At 40.8% G+C, this 19,256-nt stretch overlaps 3 protein-coding genes across 4 annotated transcripts; 2 read left to right on the plus strand and 1 right to left on the minus strand.

Annotated features, from left to right (window-relative positions):
* Nucleotides 1-224: 224 nt before the first annotated feature.
* Nucleotides 225-14,032, minus strand: LOC105692141 (protein CFAP276). 2 transcript variants are annotated; one of them, XM_048656983.1, is made up of 4 exons: nt 13,899-14,032; nt 1,739-1,990; nt 1,515-1,655; nt 225-977 (listed from the first exon to the last, which is right to left on the minus strand). In XM_048656983.1, the coding sequence occupies exons 2-4, from the start codon at nt 1,961-1,963 to the stop codon at nt 777-779; spliced, it is 567 nt and encodes a 188-aa protein (XP_048512940.1). In that variant the 5' UTR covers nt 1,964-1,990; nt 13,899-14,032; the 3' UTR covers nt 225-776. The 2 variants fall into 2 exon arrangements, with proteins under 2 accessions (XP_048512940.1, XP_012266579.2); XM_012411156.3 differs by lacking the exon at nt 13,899-14,032 and adding an exon at nt 11,570-11,988.
* On the plus strand, nt 12,160-15,515 carry LOC105692145 (cytochrome P450 4c3). Its single transcript, XM_012411161.2, has 11 exons — nt 12,160-12,960; nt 13,043-13,249; nt 13,318-13,503; nt 13,571-13,640; nt 13,706-13,832; nt 13,901-13,961; nt 14,026-14,144; nt 14,229-14,297; nt 14,388-14,562; nt 14,644-14,823; nt 14,992-15,515. Exons 1-11 carry the CDS (start codon nt 12,804-12,806, stop codon nt 15,147-15,149), a joined length of 1,509 nt encoding a protein of 502 aa, XP_012266584.2. The 5' UTR covers nt 12,160-12,803; the 3' UTR covers nt 15,150-15,515.
* Nucleotides 15,409-17,488, plus strand: LOC105692173 (protein ST7 homolog). The gene has a single exon (XM_012411201.3). It carries the CDS (start codon nt 15,684-15,686, stop codon nt 17,232-17,234), a length of 1,551 nt encoding a protein of 516 aa, XP_012266624.1. The 5' UTR covers nt 15,409-15,683; the 3' UTR covers nt 17,235-17,488.
* Nucleotides 17,489-19,256: the final 1,768 nt, after the last annotated feature.

Here is a 19,256-nt window from a genome sequence, read left to right on the forward strand (position 1 = left end):
GTTCCTTTTCCGCGCGTGAGTCAGTGCACAAGGACGATCGGTGCTCGGCGAAGAGGGAGAATGTCCCATTACCCGGTAATCCTTGTTTGTAATAAACCAGCACCCCGCTGCTCGGCGTTGCTGTCCCTCCCCTACCCCCGCATATGCTCCTCATGGAATATCATTTATGTCCCATCTCCCCCCCCCCCCCCGTCCCCCTTCCCCTTTCCCCATTTTATCCCCATTCCACTTCCCTTCCAACCTTCGTCACAACTACCCTCTGCAAGGCTCTCCTCTCTCCACCCTTCCGAACCTCATACATAGGCCTAATCCAGCCATGATTGCGCTCCGCGGTGCCACCGCCCTCGGTGACTCTTCACCTTATACCCAACCTGCCTTGCTTTACTTTGCATTACGAGCTTATGTCTCGCGTCTCGCTTAACTATCCACCTGTGACATCATTTGGCATTTTTTGTCTTTCTATTTCCTACTCCAGCCGCACCGTTTCAACTCCCGTTCGTCGTACATACGAAAATAAATTACACCGGCGCAGGTAAAAAGTATATTTCGCTGATATAAATCCTCGATTATAGCGAGAGTAAAATTAAGTCTCGACAAAAGATTCACCGACGTTGACGGTGGAATAAAATATTTACAATTACGCCGGGCGAATGACGGGGATGAAAAGGTGCACGTTGACTACGAGCACCCGAATCCTCTCGTTTCAAAATAAAACGTATTTGAAAATAAAAAAGAATCTCCAACAAGCGCGTCCCGCTTTACGGACGAGATTCTGATTAAATGCTGTATAAAGTTCCATCGATTTTACGACTGAAACCAGGATTGGTTTGATCGGTATGAGGTCCCTCGATCGTTAACTTGAGACTGCTCGGATGAATCCTCTGCTTTATTCCGCCACCGGAATTTTTTTCCATCGTTGTTTTCGACCCGTCGAAGTAGAGGTTCTCCCCCATCCGCGGTGGAAGTTTCGTAAATACCTGTAAAAGCGATGAGGTGTTAATTTCGGATGAATTTCGATCGATTGTCGATAAGGTTTTTAGTTTGCCCGTTGATCGATTTCCAAATGATCGCTGGTAATTTATGACGCCCTGTATATTTTATCTCTTCGTACATTACACAATCCAATGAAAGAGAAAAACAATGGCCAATAATAATTGAAACGGAGCTGCATGCGCGTTGGAAAAATTTTTTCTCTCCATTCTCTTCTGACCGTAAATTATTGATACCGATTATCTTTATGCTACTGATAAACGGTGAAACATCTTAGGAAATTCGGATCGATAAAAATCGGTCGTATAGATAATTTCGAAATACCTGACAAACATTATGCCTCGTTCAAATTGATTAATAGCGCAAATTAATCTGTTAGAAACATCAAAATTTTACCGTACTTTTAATTAAAATTTGCATTATCTCTATTTCTCCGGCGAACAGTATCTAAACTCTGGGGGTTGGGTGGGGCGTCGTTACCGCGATAAATAGAAGAGAGATCGCTACGGATAATACATAATTACTTTTATCTGATTCCGAAGGACCCGCCAAGTTTCTTTATCCAAAGTTTCCGGCTGCATGTGAACGTAAGCTTTCGGAACCATCATGTCCAGGTTGTGAGAGTAGCTCGACGTCAGAGCCAAATCGAGGGCGTCGTTCGGTACCTGAAATAAAAATAAACGTCGGCTGGAAAAATTCGCCTCGTTTCGACGTCGCTTCATTTTTCCCCACCCCGTCGGTATTATACCTTGGTTCTGACGAGACGATGATCCTTACGGATGCTGTTGAGCGTGTGATGGGCGAATAGTCGCTCGTGCGGTTTCAATCTTTTGTACCACTTCGGATCGTCCGGTACAACTTTTGAGCCGACGACCGGACCACGCGCAATCCAAATTCCCTCACGTCCGAGATCGGGTACCGGATAAGGGTTGCGTACCAAAGCCGATTCGTAATTAGCCCGAGTCTCCAGCATGATTGCGACAACGTGTCCCTATCACCCCTGCGGTAAAACGTGCAAAATAAATTCCTCGAAAAATATCGCGATAAATAAATTTTTTTTCAAAATTCTCGGGGACGAAGGAAGAAAAAAAACAGTTTGACGGTGCGTTGACGCGATGACTGAAGTCGGTCGAATTTCGACCGAAGCAATCATCGAATTGCTCTGAAGTTGCATCGACAGGGTGGTGTGCGAGGGGGTAGGTTAAGGTAGAATAAAATGCAGGTGCGATGAGAAATGGGTCTGCAAAGGTGGGGAAAAAAGTTGGAGAATTTATGTTTCAGGTAATTATATAATACTCTTCTTTTATTTAGTGATCTCATTTATCATACGGTGGTTTCGGATCCACGGGGCAGCGGTGCAAGGTGTAATGGAACAAATCATCATTTTCTCAAGTTTTCATTTACACGATATCGTAAATAATAAAAATTGAAACGGAATTTTTTTTTTTTGAAACATCGTTCAATTGAGTCAATGGAAAAAATGATGCACAGGGTTTCCTCTGCGTCATAAAGTGACGAGTCGTTCGTAAGATTTCAGAGCTTATTGTTGGGCGCAAACATACATAGCCGTAGGGTTAAGACCTCCGCGATAGCAACTCGCTCGCGTGCTTAAATACGGTTTAGATAGCGTACGTTTTAAAAAACATTACGCAAGGTAAGAAGAGGCTGCGAATGATGTCCATTGTAATATAAAGCGTCTGTAGAGGTTTTAAGTTATTTTACAAGGTGTACACGAATACTCGTATTTAACACAGCTCTTCTTCGTACCACCGCATCAACGCGCGCGGGGGGGCCGTTTTTTATTTTATTATTTACGAGAATATACCGCAGTCAGTTAGGTAGGTAGGTAGGTAGGTAGGTAGGTGTTACAAGGAAGGTGGTAAGGTGCGGTAATTACTAGAGGAGTAAAGGGGCGTTTGATTTACGAGTATCTGTTTGCCTGACTTCGCGGTGTCGTCTGTGTGTTTACTCTGAATTATAACGACTTAACTTTTGCTTACTTTGGAAAGGCCGTAAGACTTAGGATGACCGAGTGAGCTGACTTACGTCATTTATCTTATGACAAACCTGGTAATTACGGAGGTCGGGAAAATCTCCGAAAAAAATTCCAATGTTTGTCGAAACATCGAATACGACTCGATTTTAATTCCAAGCTTTCGTTCCAACTATTCCCTCTCGCGATGAACCCAAAAAAATACAACGCCATTATTTTCCAAAAGCTCGTATCCTCTTTCAAAATTTTCCATTTCATCCGATCGATTTTGACACCGTGAGCGATCCGATCCCCTCACCTACACGATCTATAAAATATACGAAAATGAAACTCGCGGATACATCGGCCGTTGTCCGATATTAAAACCTCGTGTAATTTATGTCGTGTAACTCATAGCGTGCAAGCATGCATAATGCTGTTTGTACAAAGCGGGCAGAGTCACGTGCCGACGCGTGTCTGAGCCCACCGGCCCTTAATTCTTACCGCCTCTCGCATTGTTCGGGTGCGCCACGTACGGTGGAAACCCTACGGGGGGGGTGTCCCTATGCAGCGTACCGAAACCCGGTTACGGGTTCACGCCCTTACCCGACGACGCGTGGGAGATCTTTATTGGAATAAACCTCGGTAACCGATTACTGGTGCGGTGCACCGTTGACGGCTCCCTGCCACCGGGCGAAATTTAATGCGAGAAAAACGCGATAAATTTTCACAGGAAAATTCCTAGCCCGATTTATTAACAACTCCGGGGCGGATGGGGATCGCTTCTGTTGCTTCTCTACGCCCGTCGAATCGTGGGTGTAATTTTTGTCGGCTGTCGTTTTTCGAATACCACGACAGGTAAATTTTTGGAAAATCGCATAATTTTCCGACGATTCCCGCTATCGCGTTGCTCCGAATATCAGCGACAGATGCGTCGTCGATTACGTGACGATTTTACAGGGGTAGTTTCGGGCTAATCTTTCGCGTCACTGGATCGTGTCTGGCTATCGCACCGGAATGACACGCGTAATCGCGTAATCGGAGCGCGTGTCTCCTCGGTGCACGCGTCCTTCGCAAACTCCGGCATCCACTCGCAGACGCCGTGGATAAATAGAAAACGTAAATCGCCATTCTTCTCGTTGAGTGGTCACTCCAATTATTATCCTTATTTTCCATAATTTCTCCAAACAACTTTCCAACGAACGCAACTGGACCGAACTGTGCCGATCGTATCGTTCGAAATTATTCAAAGATTGGGCTAATTTATTTTTTTTTTTTTCTTGGTTTTTCTCCACTTTTCCCTCCATACTCGAGGTGTAAGGATATTCGCGTGAATTTTTCGCACCCTTCGACGCCGGGATGGCAAGGATGATCTCCGAATCCTAATCCCATAATATCACGAGTATTGGTATTGGAATGAGTGTAGAATCGCAACGCATTCAAACGTGGGTCGTTCGGGGTTCCCACAGGGGTGGGTACAATAGGCAGTCGTCTCTACCGCGGGGATGATATTGCCAATATTTGGTTTGATTCTCCCGCGAAGGCGTCGCGACGCCCGCTACGAGTATATATATATATATATATATACCTACGTCGGGGTGCGCTGCAGGGGCAAGGCGTGTATATTAGAAGCGCGTGAATTACCATTTGAATAGATATCGTACCGATTCTGGTCAGTCTTTGTCGCCCCACGTCGTCCAACCATCCCCAAACGGTAGAAACCCCGATGACCCGAGCCGATCGTCCGTATGTTCATCGTTCGCCGCGACGTGTGGAAAAGAATTTTTGAGGAAATCTCGTCGATTTATCTATCTCAACAGCGCTTCAACGTTCTCAACCGCATCGCTGTGTCTCATTTACAGCGTAGAATAAAAAAATCCGCCAATTTTTTCGCACCTTCAGCCGCGGGCGATCGTGAATTGAATTCGACCAATAATTTCTGCTGCACGCAGCGGATGATGGATTCGAAGTTGGATTAGTCGGCTACCGAAATGGAGTGTGCGTTGTGGTGGTGGTTCGGTCACCGGTCGCCGGACAACAATAGAATTGAGAAAATATTGCTACGGCTTTGAATGAAAACAGGCAAACACACGGTTCACCGCCGAGCGCGTTCAACGGTAGCGATCGTTTTTATTGGCAAACTATTTTCTAAAAAAAACGTCTCGAATAATCAGAAGCGCGGGCATCGCGTAATCAACGTTGAATCGTCTCCACCGAATCTCAGTGGAGCGCGTCGCGGTACGAGATGAAAAATTTCACACTCTGAGTCTCTAATGATTCAGATCGGTACACGAGTTACCCCATGGCGAATGATTAGGCGTCGCGACGACACGCGTGCGACAGGTGGCCCGTGAAATCGGACAGAAAAAGCTCCGCGATCACGAATCGAATCGGGTCGTCCCGACGCCCTTATAATCGTCCTCGAAAAAAGGGCCTTGCTCTTTATGCAATACCACAACGAATTCGCGACTCTTTGTCGAAGAAGCAGGTCCCCGCGTCGCTGGATGAGAGGGGGGGTAGTTTGCATAAGTTTCGTTGAAAATGAAAAAAAAATAGATAAATAAAGTCAAGACTTAGAACAGGTCGTATTAATTTGCATATCGGTGATCGAGGAGTTCCGAGGTTTGCGGTCCGTGCGAAATTTTCGGTATACGGAGTCGTATTTATAGTGGATGGTTCGAGGGTGTGGCGTGCGTATTTTAGCGTTTCGCGTTTGTTTCCATTTAAATGGTAATCGAGTTCATAATGTAATTGTATTCGCGCCTAAGCCTGGCTCACCGCTACGCCCGGAACGTTGCTCGCTCGCTGGTACTCGCTATTGTGCGCGCTCTTCTGTGTGTGCATTGTTCTCGGCAAAGCGAACACACCAACCCCGCTACCGCCAAATCTAAGCCCACTTTCGAACCGATATTCCTGACCGCCGCGCCGCTCCGCTGCACAAATAATTTCAAATCAATTTCATTTACCGTTCTCATCCACGACTCGGTTCGCCGAAGTTTCAAACGCGAAAAAAGTTATTCAAAAAAAAAAAAAGATGGCAAAAAATGAAGGAGGGAACGACGCGGAGATTCAATTTATTTTTTCGTTTGCAAACTGTCGATTCGGAAATTTTTTATTCAAGAATAGGGTTGCTGTTGCAATATTCGACCGATTCATTTGCATGGAACATGTTTAATTCGCTTATTTTGCGAAGTTTGCATTACACGTCTACCTGTATATAATATGCACCCAAGTACGACCTGGAATACACATTTTCTACGATACGTACGTACGGTACAGAGTCGACGTCGCGCTACGCGCAGGATCGCGAGTAGCAGTTGGGTTGTTGGGGTCGCGAGAGGGTCATGACATGGCTGCAAGGGAACTAGGCGAGGGAGGGATGAAGGGGGTGGTGGCGGTGGGGGGGGGGGGGGGGGGAGGGAGGAGGGATTGTTCGAAAGGGGTTGCTGGCTGCGGCTCATACATATTCATCAAACGCTAATTAATCATCGCCCGGCAAACCCGCAGCGTTTCGCGCGCGGCACCTCCGAGTACAGTGCGCCTCCCTTTTCTCTCCGCAGCGCGCGGTACGGGCCAACCTCCGCTGTCAGGATTCCAAAAATACGAGCTGCTGCCGCTCATATTATAGTTGGGGGTCTATAGACAACGCCTATGTATACGGAACTTCGCATCGCCCAAATGTCATGCAAATAGTCCAGATATACACCATGACCTATGCGCGCCCCAAGAATTTTTAGAGAAAAAAGATAAATAAAAAAGGAACGGATCGGGTAGCAGATCATCATAAATCAAGGAGGGTGGAAATTTCATCCCTCGTATAAAATGGCGCGTGAATCGCGATTACGCCAGTTCGATTTTTTTTGCGAAGTGATAAGTATGGGGTGTAATGAAATTCGCTATTTCGAAAAGAAACAGTTGCGGCAGTTACTCTCTATCGGCGACACCTGCTCGTCGGGATGATCGCATTACGGGGCGGTTTATGTATCCACCTAATTGCGTCGTGTGTATCGTACCTACGACAAAAGAGCGGCGAGGCGTTGCGCTTTCGGTACCACTTGCCACGCATAATCGACCCGAATCGTTAAATCCTTAATCCTATTTGCCACTTTTATTTCCCGTTTCGTACCGCACCGTCCTACGAATCAGCCCCCCTGCCTGCACTTGCTCACTTTCACCCCTCGCGCCAAACTTCGAAACGGGGATCCGTTTCCATCGACGCGCAAAGTCCGCGAATCGCAATAATTATTATACATTATTTACACGTGTTACGGAATTGTTGTACGTTGAAAATTTTTTGCACGTGTCATCATCGGTTTTGCCGAATGACGAAAATGAAACGATTTTGCGTTCTATAAAATATAAAAACGACGAGGACGCGGAGAACTGTATATACGTGATTCAGTTTCCCTTCATTTTTATTATTGTAAAATTTTCGGCGATTTTTTAAAGCCGCGATATCGGGACGGAGGGTATATCTCATTCAATTGCAAAAGAAACGAGCACAATCGATCATCCTTACCAAGAATTTACATGACATTGGCGCTCAAGCGTTATATTGGCCCTTTGGCGAGGCGCGCCCCCCCGGCGTTACTAGATCGTCGTAGGTAGGACAGATGCTGGGGGGGGGGGGGGTCCGTTTCGGAACGACACACGCCAAGCCATAATATCTACCCTCCAATATTCCTCACCGCTGATACGTATACCCATCAGCAGTGGCTGAAAACGCCACAGTGTGTATTCGCCACCGTGCACCGTCGTCGAGCCATTTAAATACCCCTGCGGAGAGCCCTCGCCTCCTTTTCCCTTTTTCTTTTTTGTACTTTTTTTTCTCTCTATCCTCAGACCCCAAAATAGCGACATTAGCACGCGATTCTCGCATCTACTTATCTCCGAGTCTGCGTATTTTTCAAACAGCTTCTAAAATCATTAATAATAACGTTGTACTTGGGATTACGACATGTTATATTTTACGTGGATAGAATTTTTTGATTTCACCAACCCATCAACGATATCTTGTCGCTAAAATTTTTCACCGTCGTATGAACTTTGTATTCGGAACATAAAATTTTTTTCATTTTCCGCATATAATGTAATGTCGCTCTTACAGCAGATTCCAAATTACGTGCTCACGCATTTTTTTTTTTTCTTTCGCTCTCTCTTCCGTCAAGCTTCGGTTGGCCCGAGGAAAATTTTCATCCGAATTAAATGTGAGGTATTCTCTAGGGCTATGAGATTAATTTACCGCATAAGTAGGCATCTCTGAAATACCTGTAGTACCTGTTTCGCATTAAACGAACATGGCACGCGCATTTTTGAGTCCTCGCACCCCAACATTTCGAGATTATTTTTCTTATTTGTCGTCTCTTTACTTATTTGTTCGTTTTTTCTAGCACCTCATCCAGCCAGCTACTCTAAACCCGAGCATCTAGTATTTACCTTGTGCATACAAAAATGCAGAGGAATGCACGAAAAGGTGTGTACCGTGAGTACATAATTGTAGACTGAATAACCTTTTTTTTAAAGAACATAAAAATTTCGATCGAGATTTTCGTCGCAGTTTATACCGTCTTATGCGACGGACTGTAAAACTCAAATTTTGTCAACAGGGTGTAAAAACCCAAAGTAAAAATTACAACGAGATCGAAAAATGTCAATTCTGAAAAACTCTTCCTTCGGGCAACACGTTATTATATACATTTTGTTCGATTCGCTTTCGCGGGTTACACCCTTCCGATACTCAGCCCCCGATGTAGTACGTAGGTACATAAACCATGAGGTATCGCAGCAGTACATAGCATACATGCTCAGCGTGTTTTGACCGCGTATATATCAAATCACAGCAACAGATCGGCAGATTGCCGGTTGACAAATGACCGCGGGTTTAGCACCCGGAAGACATATGGGCACATAAAAAAGAGATACAGGAGGTCGTCGATCCGATATTAATGGAGACCAAACACCACGCGTTACTGCAGCAGAGCAGCAGCCACGTCCCCGGAGGACGGTACGGCATTTATGCAGCATATCTATGCGCCCGTATACATATGTATTTTATATTACAACACGTATGTATCGCGTTAGGTATGCTACTCGGCAGAATGCAGAGTCATATAATGTACCGCTGCTGCTGCTGCTGCAGGAGTAGGTATCAAAACACCCGTGTGTGTACACGGCCGATCCCCTTCCGCACAATAGGATGATCTATGGACTGGTGTACCGGCCGAACATCGTGGAGTTAACCCTCATAAAAATATATACAGTTATATTATGGGATCAGGCCCATCGCAAACAAGGCCCGACTATATGAAATGCGAGCTTTATATAATATGAGGCGACGGTAAATGCATCTGTTAACTCAAACCACGCCTACCTTAGGAGCGATACGAGATACATTTTTCTCTATCGTACAAAGTTTTTTCTTTCATTTTTGATCGACTGCAGCATCCGAAGCCCGGCCCTGGGGGCGTAATTTTCGAGGAGCTTTACAAAGTCGGATTCTCTCCCTATTCTCTCACGTTTTTTTTGTTCTCACTTTTTGCTCTCCTTATTTATTCGAATTATTTTACAGCCTTCGCAGACGCGAACTTTTCTGCGAATCCAGCAGAGAATATTATTCGAAAAATCGAAAGTCTTTTCTGTTTTTTTTTTTTTATTTTTTTGGTTCCTTTCGTTTTATGGTATACATGAGGCGAAATCTGCCGAAGACTAGGTATTCGTTTTTCTTTTCCCTCCTCCCTTCTAGGAAGAAAGAACGTAATTTGGATGATTTTCGGTGCGCAAACAATAAAATTGGATTTGGTAAGCCTCTCCCTATTTCTACCCTCTGGAAACTCTCTCTTTCTCCCACAGCTGTATTATATAGGGCGCGTGTCACGCTCCCAGGGAATCAACCGACCTTACAAGCAGAAGAGTAGCGCGTTTTCTACAAGCCCTGCGCGCTCCACATTTTCCTCTTGATGGCGGGGTCAAATGGTAGGGGAAAATTTTCTCTGAAGGTGCGTAGAGAGGATCAAAGGAGCCGTTTGCACGAACGTTTCCGTCGACCTGTGACATATTAGATAGAAATTGGGATGGACAGGAACACGCGCAATATTCTGCACCTTGCAACTTTGAGCCAATCTATACGAGCATATACGATAGATTTATACCCACATAGCTACGTACACCTATACAACATCACTTGCGTACGTCGAATCGATGATTTTTACAGATTGATGTGCGGGAAACCGTACGTGGGAGTACCGAAATATAATTGAACCAACCGTTCGATCGATTTGAAAACAAGAACTAATCGGTATCTACATATTTCAGATAAGGGTAGGTTGAAAACAATTTTTTCCACCTCATGATTACTCGATCGATTGCATGAGTAGATGATTTTGGCTTTCAGATTTGGATTCCTGAGCTGTTTATACGTGAGATGACTCTTGAAGAACCAAAAATAAAATCGATTTTTGAGCAAAATATAAATCATCTTTTTAATTGGGTTTAATATGCTTTTCTTACATATTTTGACCTCAGGAATCCGAATCTGGAAGAAAAATTGATCCATCTCTAAAATTTCCCGAGTTATCGCCAATTTTCAGCTTTTTGGGGTCAAAAATAAAAAATTGATTTTTTAGTCTATATTGATGTAATTTAAGCTCAGGAATCCGAATCTGGAAGAAAAATTGGGCTATCTTCAAAAATCACCGAGTTATCCTCATTTTTTCGCCTTTTTTGGCATAAATTTGAGGATATCTCGAAGGGAAAAAATCGTAGCTCAATTTGGACAACGGATTCGTGTTCCTGGGGTCAAAATACATAAGAAAAGTGCCATACGATCAATTTTAAAAAATAAAAATTTTTGGTCAAAATTTGAAAAAATCGTAAGGGGTACCCCTTGGAAAAATCTCAAATTTTGGCCAAAAATTTTTATTTTTAAAAATTGATCGTATGGTACTTTTCTTATGTATTTTGACCTCAGGAACACGAATCCGTCGTCCAAATTGAGCTACGATTTTTTCCCTTCGAGATATCCTCAAATTTGTACCAAAAAATGCGAAAAAATGAGGATAACTCGGTGATTTTTGAAGATAGCCCAATTTTTCTCTCAGATTCGGATTTCTGAGCTCAAATTACAATAATATAGGCTATAAAATCAATTTTTTATTTTTGACCCCAAAAAGCTGAAAATTGGCGATAACTCGCGAAATTTTAGAGATAGATCAATTTTTCTTCCAGATTCGGATTCCTGAGGTCAAAATACGTCAGAAAAGCATATTAAACCCAATTGAAACAGTGATTTATTTTCTGCTCAAAAATCGAATATCAAGTATAAAATTTTTTCCTCATTTGAAAAATTTTCATTTCTTATAAGGTACAAATTCTGTCCCCATGCTAAGAAAATAAAAAAAAAAAATTTTTCCAACCCGCCCTATTTCAGATCATAAATAAATGAGTTCAATTTGTTTAATTTATATACGTGCGTACGTTCGATTAGGGCATCAGCAGTTATCGGTATTATTCGAGTGGCAATAAGTGTCCACTCAATGCTATATGACACTGATCACGAAGTCGATTAAATGTTGTACTTATATGACACCAATAAAGGTAAGAATTACTCACGTAATATCGGATGATACTATAATGATTTTCGATGAATTATATGGTCAATCGTTCGGTCTGGTATCGATCACAACCATGAACTCAATGTAGGTGCTCGTGACGAGAATCAGATGACAATTGATTGTATGTACGAAATTTTGCAAGTTCTGTTCGAAAGTGAAGACGCCCTAATTACTATTTTGCAAAAGCGACTGATAAATCACAATCAGATCCGTTTGCGGCTGAAGTAACTGCCAGTGAAGACTTAATGTCTAAGGGTAGTTTGTTGATATAGCAACCGAAGAATTCTACGTAACCATGCAATTGTTGAATGTGTTATGTCAATACTGCCCTGAAGATTTTCGAAATGAAAACAAAAAGCTAACCGAGCTTTGGAAATTCAGATGAAATAATACTGCAATAGAGTTTCGTAAAGTCGGAGTTTTTAACTTCAAAATTGTTTTCAAAAAACCTCGATACGATAACTGGGTCGGTCAGGGCATTCGATGAAAGATTTACGGACAATAATTGTTCAGAGTCGCATAACTCGCACAAAAAAAATCGTACGAAAAATTAAAAAAAATGCGTTTTGAAGAAGACACTTTAACCTTTGAAATGACATTAGAAAAATTGAAATCCAACGACTGAAGCACCCGGTGCACCTTCTCAAAGTCAAAAGTTTACTTCACGTTTTTGACGTGACTCGAATCAAAAGGATGTAACTAGTGATCAAAGAAAGGTAATCCAAATCGACAAGAAGCATCTGAAAGGTGAAGCTTTAAGCTTCAAAATGCGTATTTTTTTAACTTTCTACCTTAATTTCTCGAGAAGTTATGAGCCTTCGAAATCGAACGTTGTTCGGAGCGAAAAACGGGTGGCCCGCTAATTTTTGTGCGTAGTGTATGTATAAGGCATTTCGCGATAAAACTATTTGATGTAAAAACCTCACTGGCGGTCGATGATAATGAATTTTTCTAAACTTCAAAAATGAAAGTTGAACGAAATTCAACTGTCCAGGTAATCCGACACCTTGGCCGCAAGTAATAGCTGGCAAGAAGTTACGGTATAATACGATACATAAGCGAATGCTTGGAACATAATATAACTGGAGCGGGGATTGAACGTATAATAAATGCTGAATGTGCAACATACCGGCGGTCCTCATTTTCCACTTTGTTTCTTGGCTTGGCGTTATATCGCAGGGGAGTGAAGATATCGTAGAAATTCGAGTTTCACATATTTATATCCAGAGAAAATGGACATTTTCCTAATTATAGCACTGATCGGAATTGCCTGGTTGATCAGTTGGTATCGTTCTAGGAGAAGAATTTTGAAATTGATAGCAGAAATTCCCGGACCGCCGTCACTTCCTTTGATAGGTAACACTATCGAATTAAACGTCGATCATGACGGTGAGTTTTTTCTCTGTGAAACCCCTTTTGAAAAATATTGATGATGTGTGTCGACGTATTAAGATTGCATTTGTTGAGACAGAATTATTTCAACGTCTCATGGGCATGCGTTTATTGTGGGGACAATCCGAAGGGATCAACAAAGCTTGGCTTGGAACTGCTCCCTACATTTTTGTTAGCAAAGCTTCTACGGTGGAACCAATTTTAGGAAGCAATCGACACTTGGATAAAAGTCACGATTACAGATTTTTACATCCTTGGCTTGGCACTGGGCTCCTGACAAGTTCCGGTAATATTTCAGCCAGAAGTTCACTGATTGTTGATCTGTACTTTCCGTATTTCTTGTTTAAATTTTAGGCAAAAAATGGCATTTCCGTAGGAAAATTCTCACTCCAACATTTCATTTCAAAATTCTGGAAGATTTTACCGAAGTCTTCACGGAACAAGCGGAAATACTGGTTGAAAAAATTTCTAAAGAAGTCGGGAACGAATCTTTCGACATTTTTCCATACATAAATCATTGCGCTTTGGATATTATTTGCGGTGAGTCGTGAAGAGTATGAAATCTCTGTTTGAGTTAAACTTTTTGACCAGAAACTCGTTTTTGTAGAAACAGCAATGGGGCGTCGCATATTTGCTCAAAATGACACCGAAAGCATCTATGTCAAAGCTGTTTACGAGTGAGTAATAGTATATTTTTTTAAATAATTTTTCGAGACATTGCTGACTAGAAGATTGGTTCCAGAATTGTAGGCATAGTGCAAACGCGTCAAGCGACTTTATGGTATCATCCCGATTGGCTATTTCAACTGACAGCTTTGTACAAGAAGCATCAAAATTGCATTCGAGTGTTACACGATTTCTCCAACAAGGTAAATCACAAAATAGCTTTACTCAATTTCATCAGAAAATCAAATAAATGGTCGAAACCCACTTACAGGTGATTTCTGAGAGACGGTCGGACATCGAACAAAAGCTGATGGAAGATGAATCCTTAGGAGGTATGTTCGTCAATGAACTTTTTTCTTTTCGTCGTCGAATCTCCAATTCTGTTTAAATTATTAGAACAGCGCGGGGGAAAAAGGCTGGCTTTTTTGGACCTGCTGATTGAGGCATCTCTGCAGGGAGGACATGTTCTCTCTGATGAAGACATCCGCGAAGAGGTTGATACCTTCATGTTTGAGGTGAACAAATCCTGATTTTTGTTTCAAAAATTTTTAGCTCTGTGTAAATGTGTCAGATTACTTTTCGTGATTCTGAATTTTCAGGGTCATGATACGACTTCTTCGGCTATAAGTTGGACGCTTTTTTTACTCGGCTGTCATCGCGAAATACAAGTAACGAAGTTCCTTTCGATCAATATTTGTGAATTTTGTGTTTGTCTTGAAATAAAAGATTTTTCATTGAAAAATGTTTCATGCTAACAGGAAAAAGTCGTGGCAGAACAGAAGGAAATATTTGGGCAGGTTGGTGACGAACGAAGACCAACATTTCGCGAATTGCAGAATATGAAATACCTTGAACGATGCATCAAAGAAGCTCTCCGGCTGTATCCCAGTGTTCCTCTTCTTGCAAGACAAATTTCGGAAGATATTCAAATTGGTAATTTGCAGCATAGATAACATATTGTGAGGAGGGCGGGGAAAAATTGTGGAAAATAAAATCAGGCAAAATATTTCATAGGAAAATACCTGGTGCCTAGAGGAACTACGGCAATAGTTGTTGTCCCTATGTTGCACAGAGATCCTGATATCTTCCCGAATCCGGAATGCTTCAATCCTGATCGGTTTCTACCTGAAAACATGGTTGGAAGGCATCCCTATTCGTATATACCTTTCAGCGCTGGCCCTAGGAATTGCATAGGTAATCGAATTACAATTTAAAGGATACTTCGCATCACTTACTTCGCTAATATAATTTCGCTTTATTTTTTAAATTCGAAACAGGCAGGTAAAAAATGAAGCTATAATCACATTTCGCTCCTCATGAACGTTCTATTTGGCCCATAAAGAATACGGCTTTTTGTTATAGGACAGAAATTTGCAATTCTAGAAGAAAAAGCTGTTCTTTCGGGACTGCTACGGAAATACAAAATTATAGCTACCCAACGACGAGAGGATATTACTCTCACAGGAGAACTAGTCATCAAGGCGAAATACGGTTTAAAAGTGAAAATAGAGCTTCGCTAGAATGTAGTAGCAATAAAATATCGGAATTTATTGAAGTATGGGGAAGAAAAGTTGAATTATTTCATTGACCTCAGAATACCTCTTTCGGCTAAATTTTCATGCATTTTCAAATGAAGGCGGCAACAAATTCTCTTTCAACGCCGCAGTATGCCCCGTGCAGAGAGCCACCTGCAGAGTGCCTCCACCTTTGGGCTTTTAGTCTATTTACGTCGAAAGTGGCGGTACCTGCCAATAACTACCCCCGTGTGTCATAATATATTCTCGAATGGCGGCTTCTTGCCATTAGCTGCAGCTGGCCGATAAATTTTGGTTAGTGCAAATAAAAATATTGAATAATATTCAACTGTAATCTATATTCAAGTTGAAGAATAGACGTACCCTGAACCAGTACAATATCCTAAAAGATAATTCAACTTTGACCAGAGCAAGGAAACAGTCAGGATACGTATACCGGGGAAATACAGCTCGCCATCCCTCTCTTTGGAGTTTGACGTTTCAAGTGTTACCGACCTGATAATAAATAAAGCTCTTTAAATGGCACTCTTATTCACGAGCATGTGGGATTCGACGATGTTTTTAAGCACGTTAACACCGAAATTCTACGTAGCTCTTACCGGTACATCATCCCTTATATCCGGATTGATACTGATATTTGAGTGGTGGTATTTTCGAAAATATGGTACATCGTTTATCGAACAAGTATCTCTAAACCACATCTCCCCTTGGATTGGTGGTGGAGACAATGGAGTTGACGGTAATAATGCTAATTCAACAAGTTCCAATACATCGAATCAGCAGAACGTACCAGAGTGTAAAGTATGGCGCAACCCGATAAACTTATTTCGTGGAGCAGAGTACCAGAGATTTTATTGGGCTACTAATAAAGAGCCCTTAACTTACTATGATATGAATCTATCCGCGCAAGATCATCAAACATTCTTTACCTGTGAAGGAGATACTGGAAAAGCAGAATATGAAATAATGCAGACAGCATGGAGAGAAAGGAATCCAGTAGTCAGGATAAAGGCAGCCCACAGTGCCCTGGAACACAATCCAGATTGTGCTCCAGCTTACATCTTACTAGCAGAGGAAGAGGCAACAACAATATTGGAGGCTGAAAAAATATTGAAGCAGGCTTTAAAAGTAGCTGAAAATAATTATAGGAAATCTCAGAATACTCAGCATCAGGGATCAATAGCAGAAGCAATGCATAGGAGAGACACTAATGTTCTGATTTATATAAAACGAAGACTTGCTATGTGTGCAAGGAAATTGGGGAAACTTAAAGAGGCTGTGAAAATGTTTAGGGATCTGACTAAGGAAGTACCACCTATAATGAACGTGCTGAATATTCATGAGAATCTCATAGAAGCTCTGTTAGAAATGCAAGCTTACGCTGACGTCCAAGCTGTGTTGGCCAAGTACGACGATATCAGCTTGCCAAAATCTGCCACTATTTGTTACACCGCTGCATTATTGAAGGCCAGATTAGTAGCAGATAAATTTTCTCCAGATATAGCCAGCAAGAGAGGATTAACCACTGCAGAAATGACAGCAGTAGAGGCAATCCATAGAGCTGTCGAATTCAATCCACATGTACCAAAATATCTTCTTGAAATGAAGCCACTCATTTTACCCCCAGAACACGTTTTAAAGAGGGGGGATTCCGAGGCAATTGCTTATGCATTCTTCCACTTGGCTCATTGGAAACAAATGGAAGGAGCTTTGAACTTATTACATTGCACATGGGAAGGAACATTCAGAATGTTGCCCTATCCCTTGGAGAGAGGACATTTGTTCTACCCATATCCGACTTGTACAGAGTGTGCCGATAGGGAACTTTTACCTTCATTCCACGACGTTAGTGTTTATCCAAAAAAAGAACTACCTTTTTTCATTTTATTCACAGCTGGTCTTTGCTCCTTTACAGCATTACTCGCTCTCCTAACTCATCAGTATCCAGATACCATGGGTGTTGTTGCCCGTGCTATGCTTGCGTGGCTCTCTCTTCCATTTTATTATGTTTTAGACAAGTTGGAAGCAGTTCTGCCATCCAGCTTACTGCAACAACTTTTCAGAATTTAATTCGGTTAATAGATTTCTGTCTATAATTAAGTAAGAATGTGATATTTTTACAATACAAAGGAATTACTTTGAACAAAACTTTTCTTCTCATCATCATTATCCTAGTTTTTTTTTTTTTTTTTAGTCTCACTAAAAGCGATTTAATGTTTAAATCTCATTATTGCTAATTACGTGTTTATTTAATATTGTAAGAGTCAATTAAACCTAATATAAGATTTAACTGTACAAATAAAGTTATCGAATGTGATTTACTATATGTGTTTTCATTTATTTATTTATTCACTAACTGAAATGTTATTTCGCTAAAATGTTTGTAATTCGTTTCCTTTTATCATCGATCATCTTCGGTTTCTATAAGATATTTGCAATGTAAAAAAATATTTTATTCATGCGTGAATAAAGATTATACTGAGCAAATTTCAGGATGAAAATAAAAAAATTTCGAGGGAAGAATAATACATCAAATAATCAAGTATTTTATACAACATAATAATTTTGAGAATTTCGAACGCAACTTTGCTAGATAATTGAAAGGTAACATACGATTGATAAGTCGTTTCAAAATTGCAATATCTCATCGAATTGTTTATTTTTTACATGCTTGAATTTATTACAAAATACAATAGTGAGCTAATGATTTAATTAATATTAAAACCAAAAAGGAGCAACCGATTATTGATTAGTGATGAAATATTTTTTCGTCTATCATTTGTAAAATAGAAAAAAGGCCAACTTTCTAGCTTGCGAATAATTATGTACGGTGTACATTTTTGGTTTCAAAATTTCTTGTTCAGAAAGAAAAAGGAACAAATATAACATTCCAGTTTTTGGGCAATGAATGTACTACAATACTAATTCAGGTGGAATATTGATTTTGAGTTTCGTTTGCCACAACAAGCAAGTGATGCACAAGATAACAATCTACTATGTTCGAAAGTAATCATTTGACATACACTCAAAATTACACTTAGAGTAACTAACAAAAGTTAAAACCAATACCCATTCCCCAGCAGCTATTATCTAAAGTTGCGATGACAAATAAATTTAGATTGTAATTTTTTATCAAATTTCATTTGACTGAACGTTTGGCATTGAACTAATACGTGATACATGGAAGGTTGACTTCTTGTAGCATATCGAGGGCCGTCGCCTTCATTTTTAATCGTCCTGCTCACCCTACTTTTATGGGTATTCGACAGGACCCATCAGTCTTTCAAGAGTCTTTACTTTGTCACCCTTCGAGTGACCTAATTTTAATTGAATAAAGGTTGTTCTACTCTCTCAGCGTAGTTAGTATGATTAATTTTGTTTCAATAACTAAATGTATTTATGATTTTTATTTTTCATTCATAATATAGATGTAAAATATATATATACTAACACTGGAATATAATGTCATACTAATTTCAGCGAGCTGCATTAAAATTTAGATTAAATATAGTAATTATTCTTTAAATAATCTATTTACATGGCTCCCACCTTTTCAAAATTTAATTCGACTATACCAACAATAATAAAGTAATTATTTCTCCATAATCAACCAATATTTTATCAATCAAAGACGGGTTTTATATTTATTCTTTAGTTCGTAACATTTTCTACCATAAACTACGATCTCAAATTTTAAAAAATGGGATGATCAATTAGGTAGCGATAATTAATAATATATTTACTTGCATGATGTATTTATTCAATAATCGATGATATTATTAGCTCATAACGAAGTGAAAGAACGATGCAGCGGATCGCCGATTGATAAAATTTTGCAAACTACCCTGCATAATTTTAAGAGAAAATTCGACTTGTTTAATTGTTAGTGTCTTTCATCATAAATTACATCTTTATTATCAAAAATGCATACTATCGTATGCGGAATTCTAGAGCGCGATTTACTATAAAGAAAGTCTTTAGTTTCGCTGATAATTATTATAGTACAAAAATCGAAGGCGTAGACCAAATGGTAAGCAAATGTAGGCTTGTAGTTCGGAAACACGGAGGTTTTCGAACATTTGAAAGAGAATA

This window comes from Athalia rosae, chromosome 6 (assembly GCF_917208135.1).
Source record: "Athalia rosae chromosome 6, iyAthRosa1.1, whole genome shotgun sequence".
Taxonomy (NCBI): Eukaryota; Metazoa; Arthropoda; class Insecta; order Hymenoptera; family Athaliidae; genus Athalia; species Athalia rosae.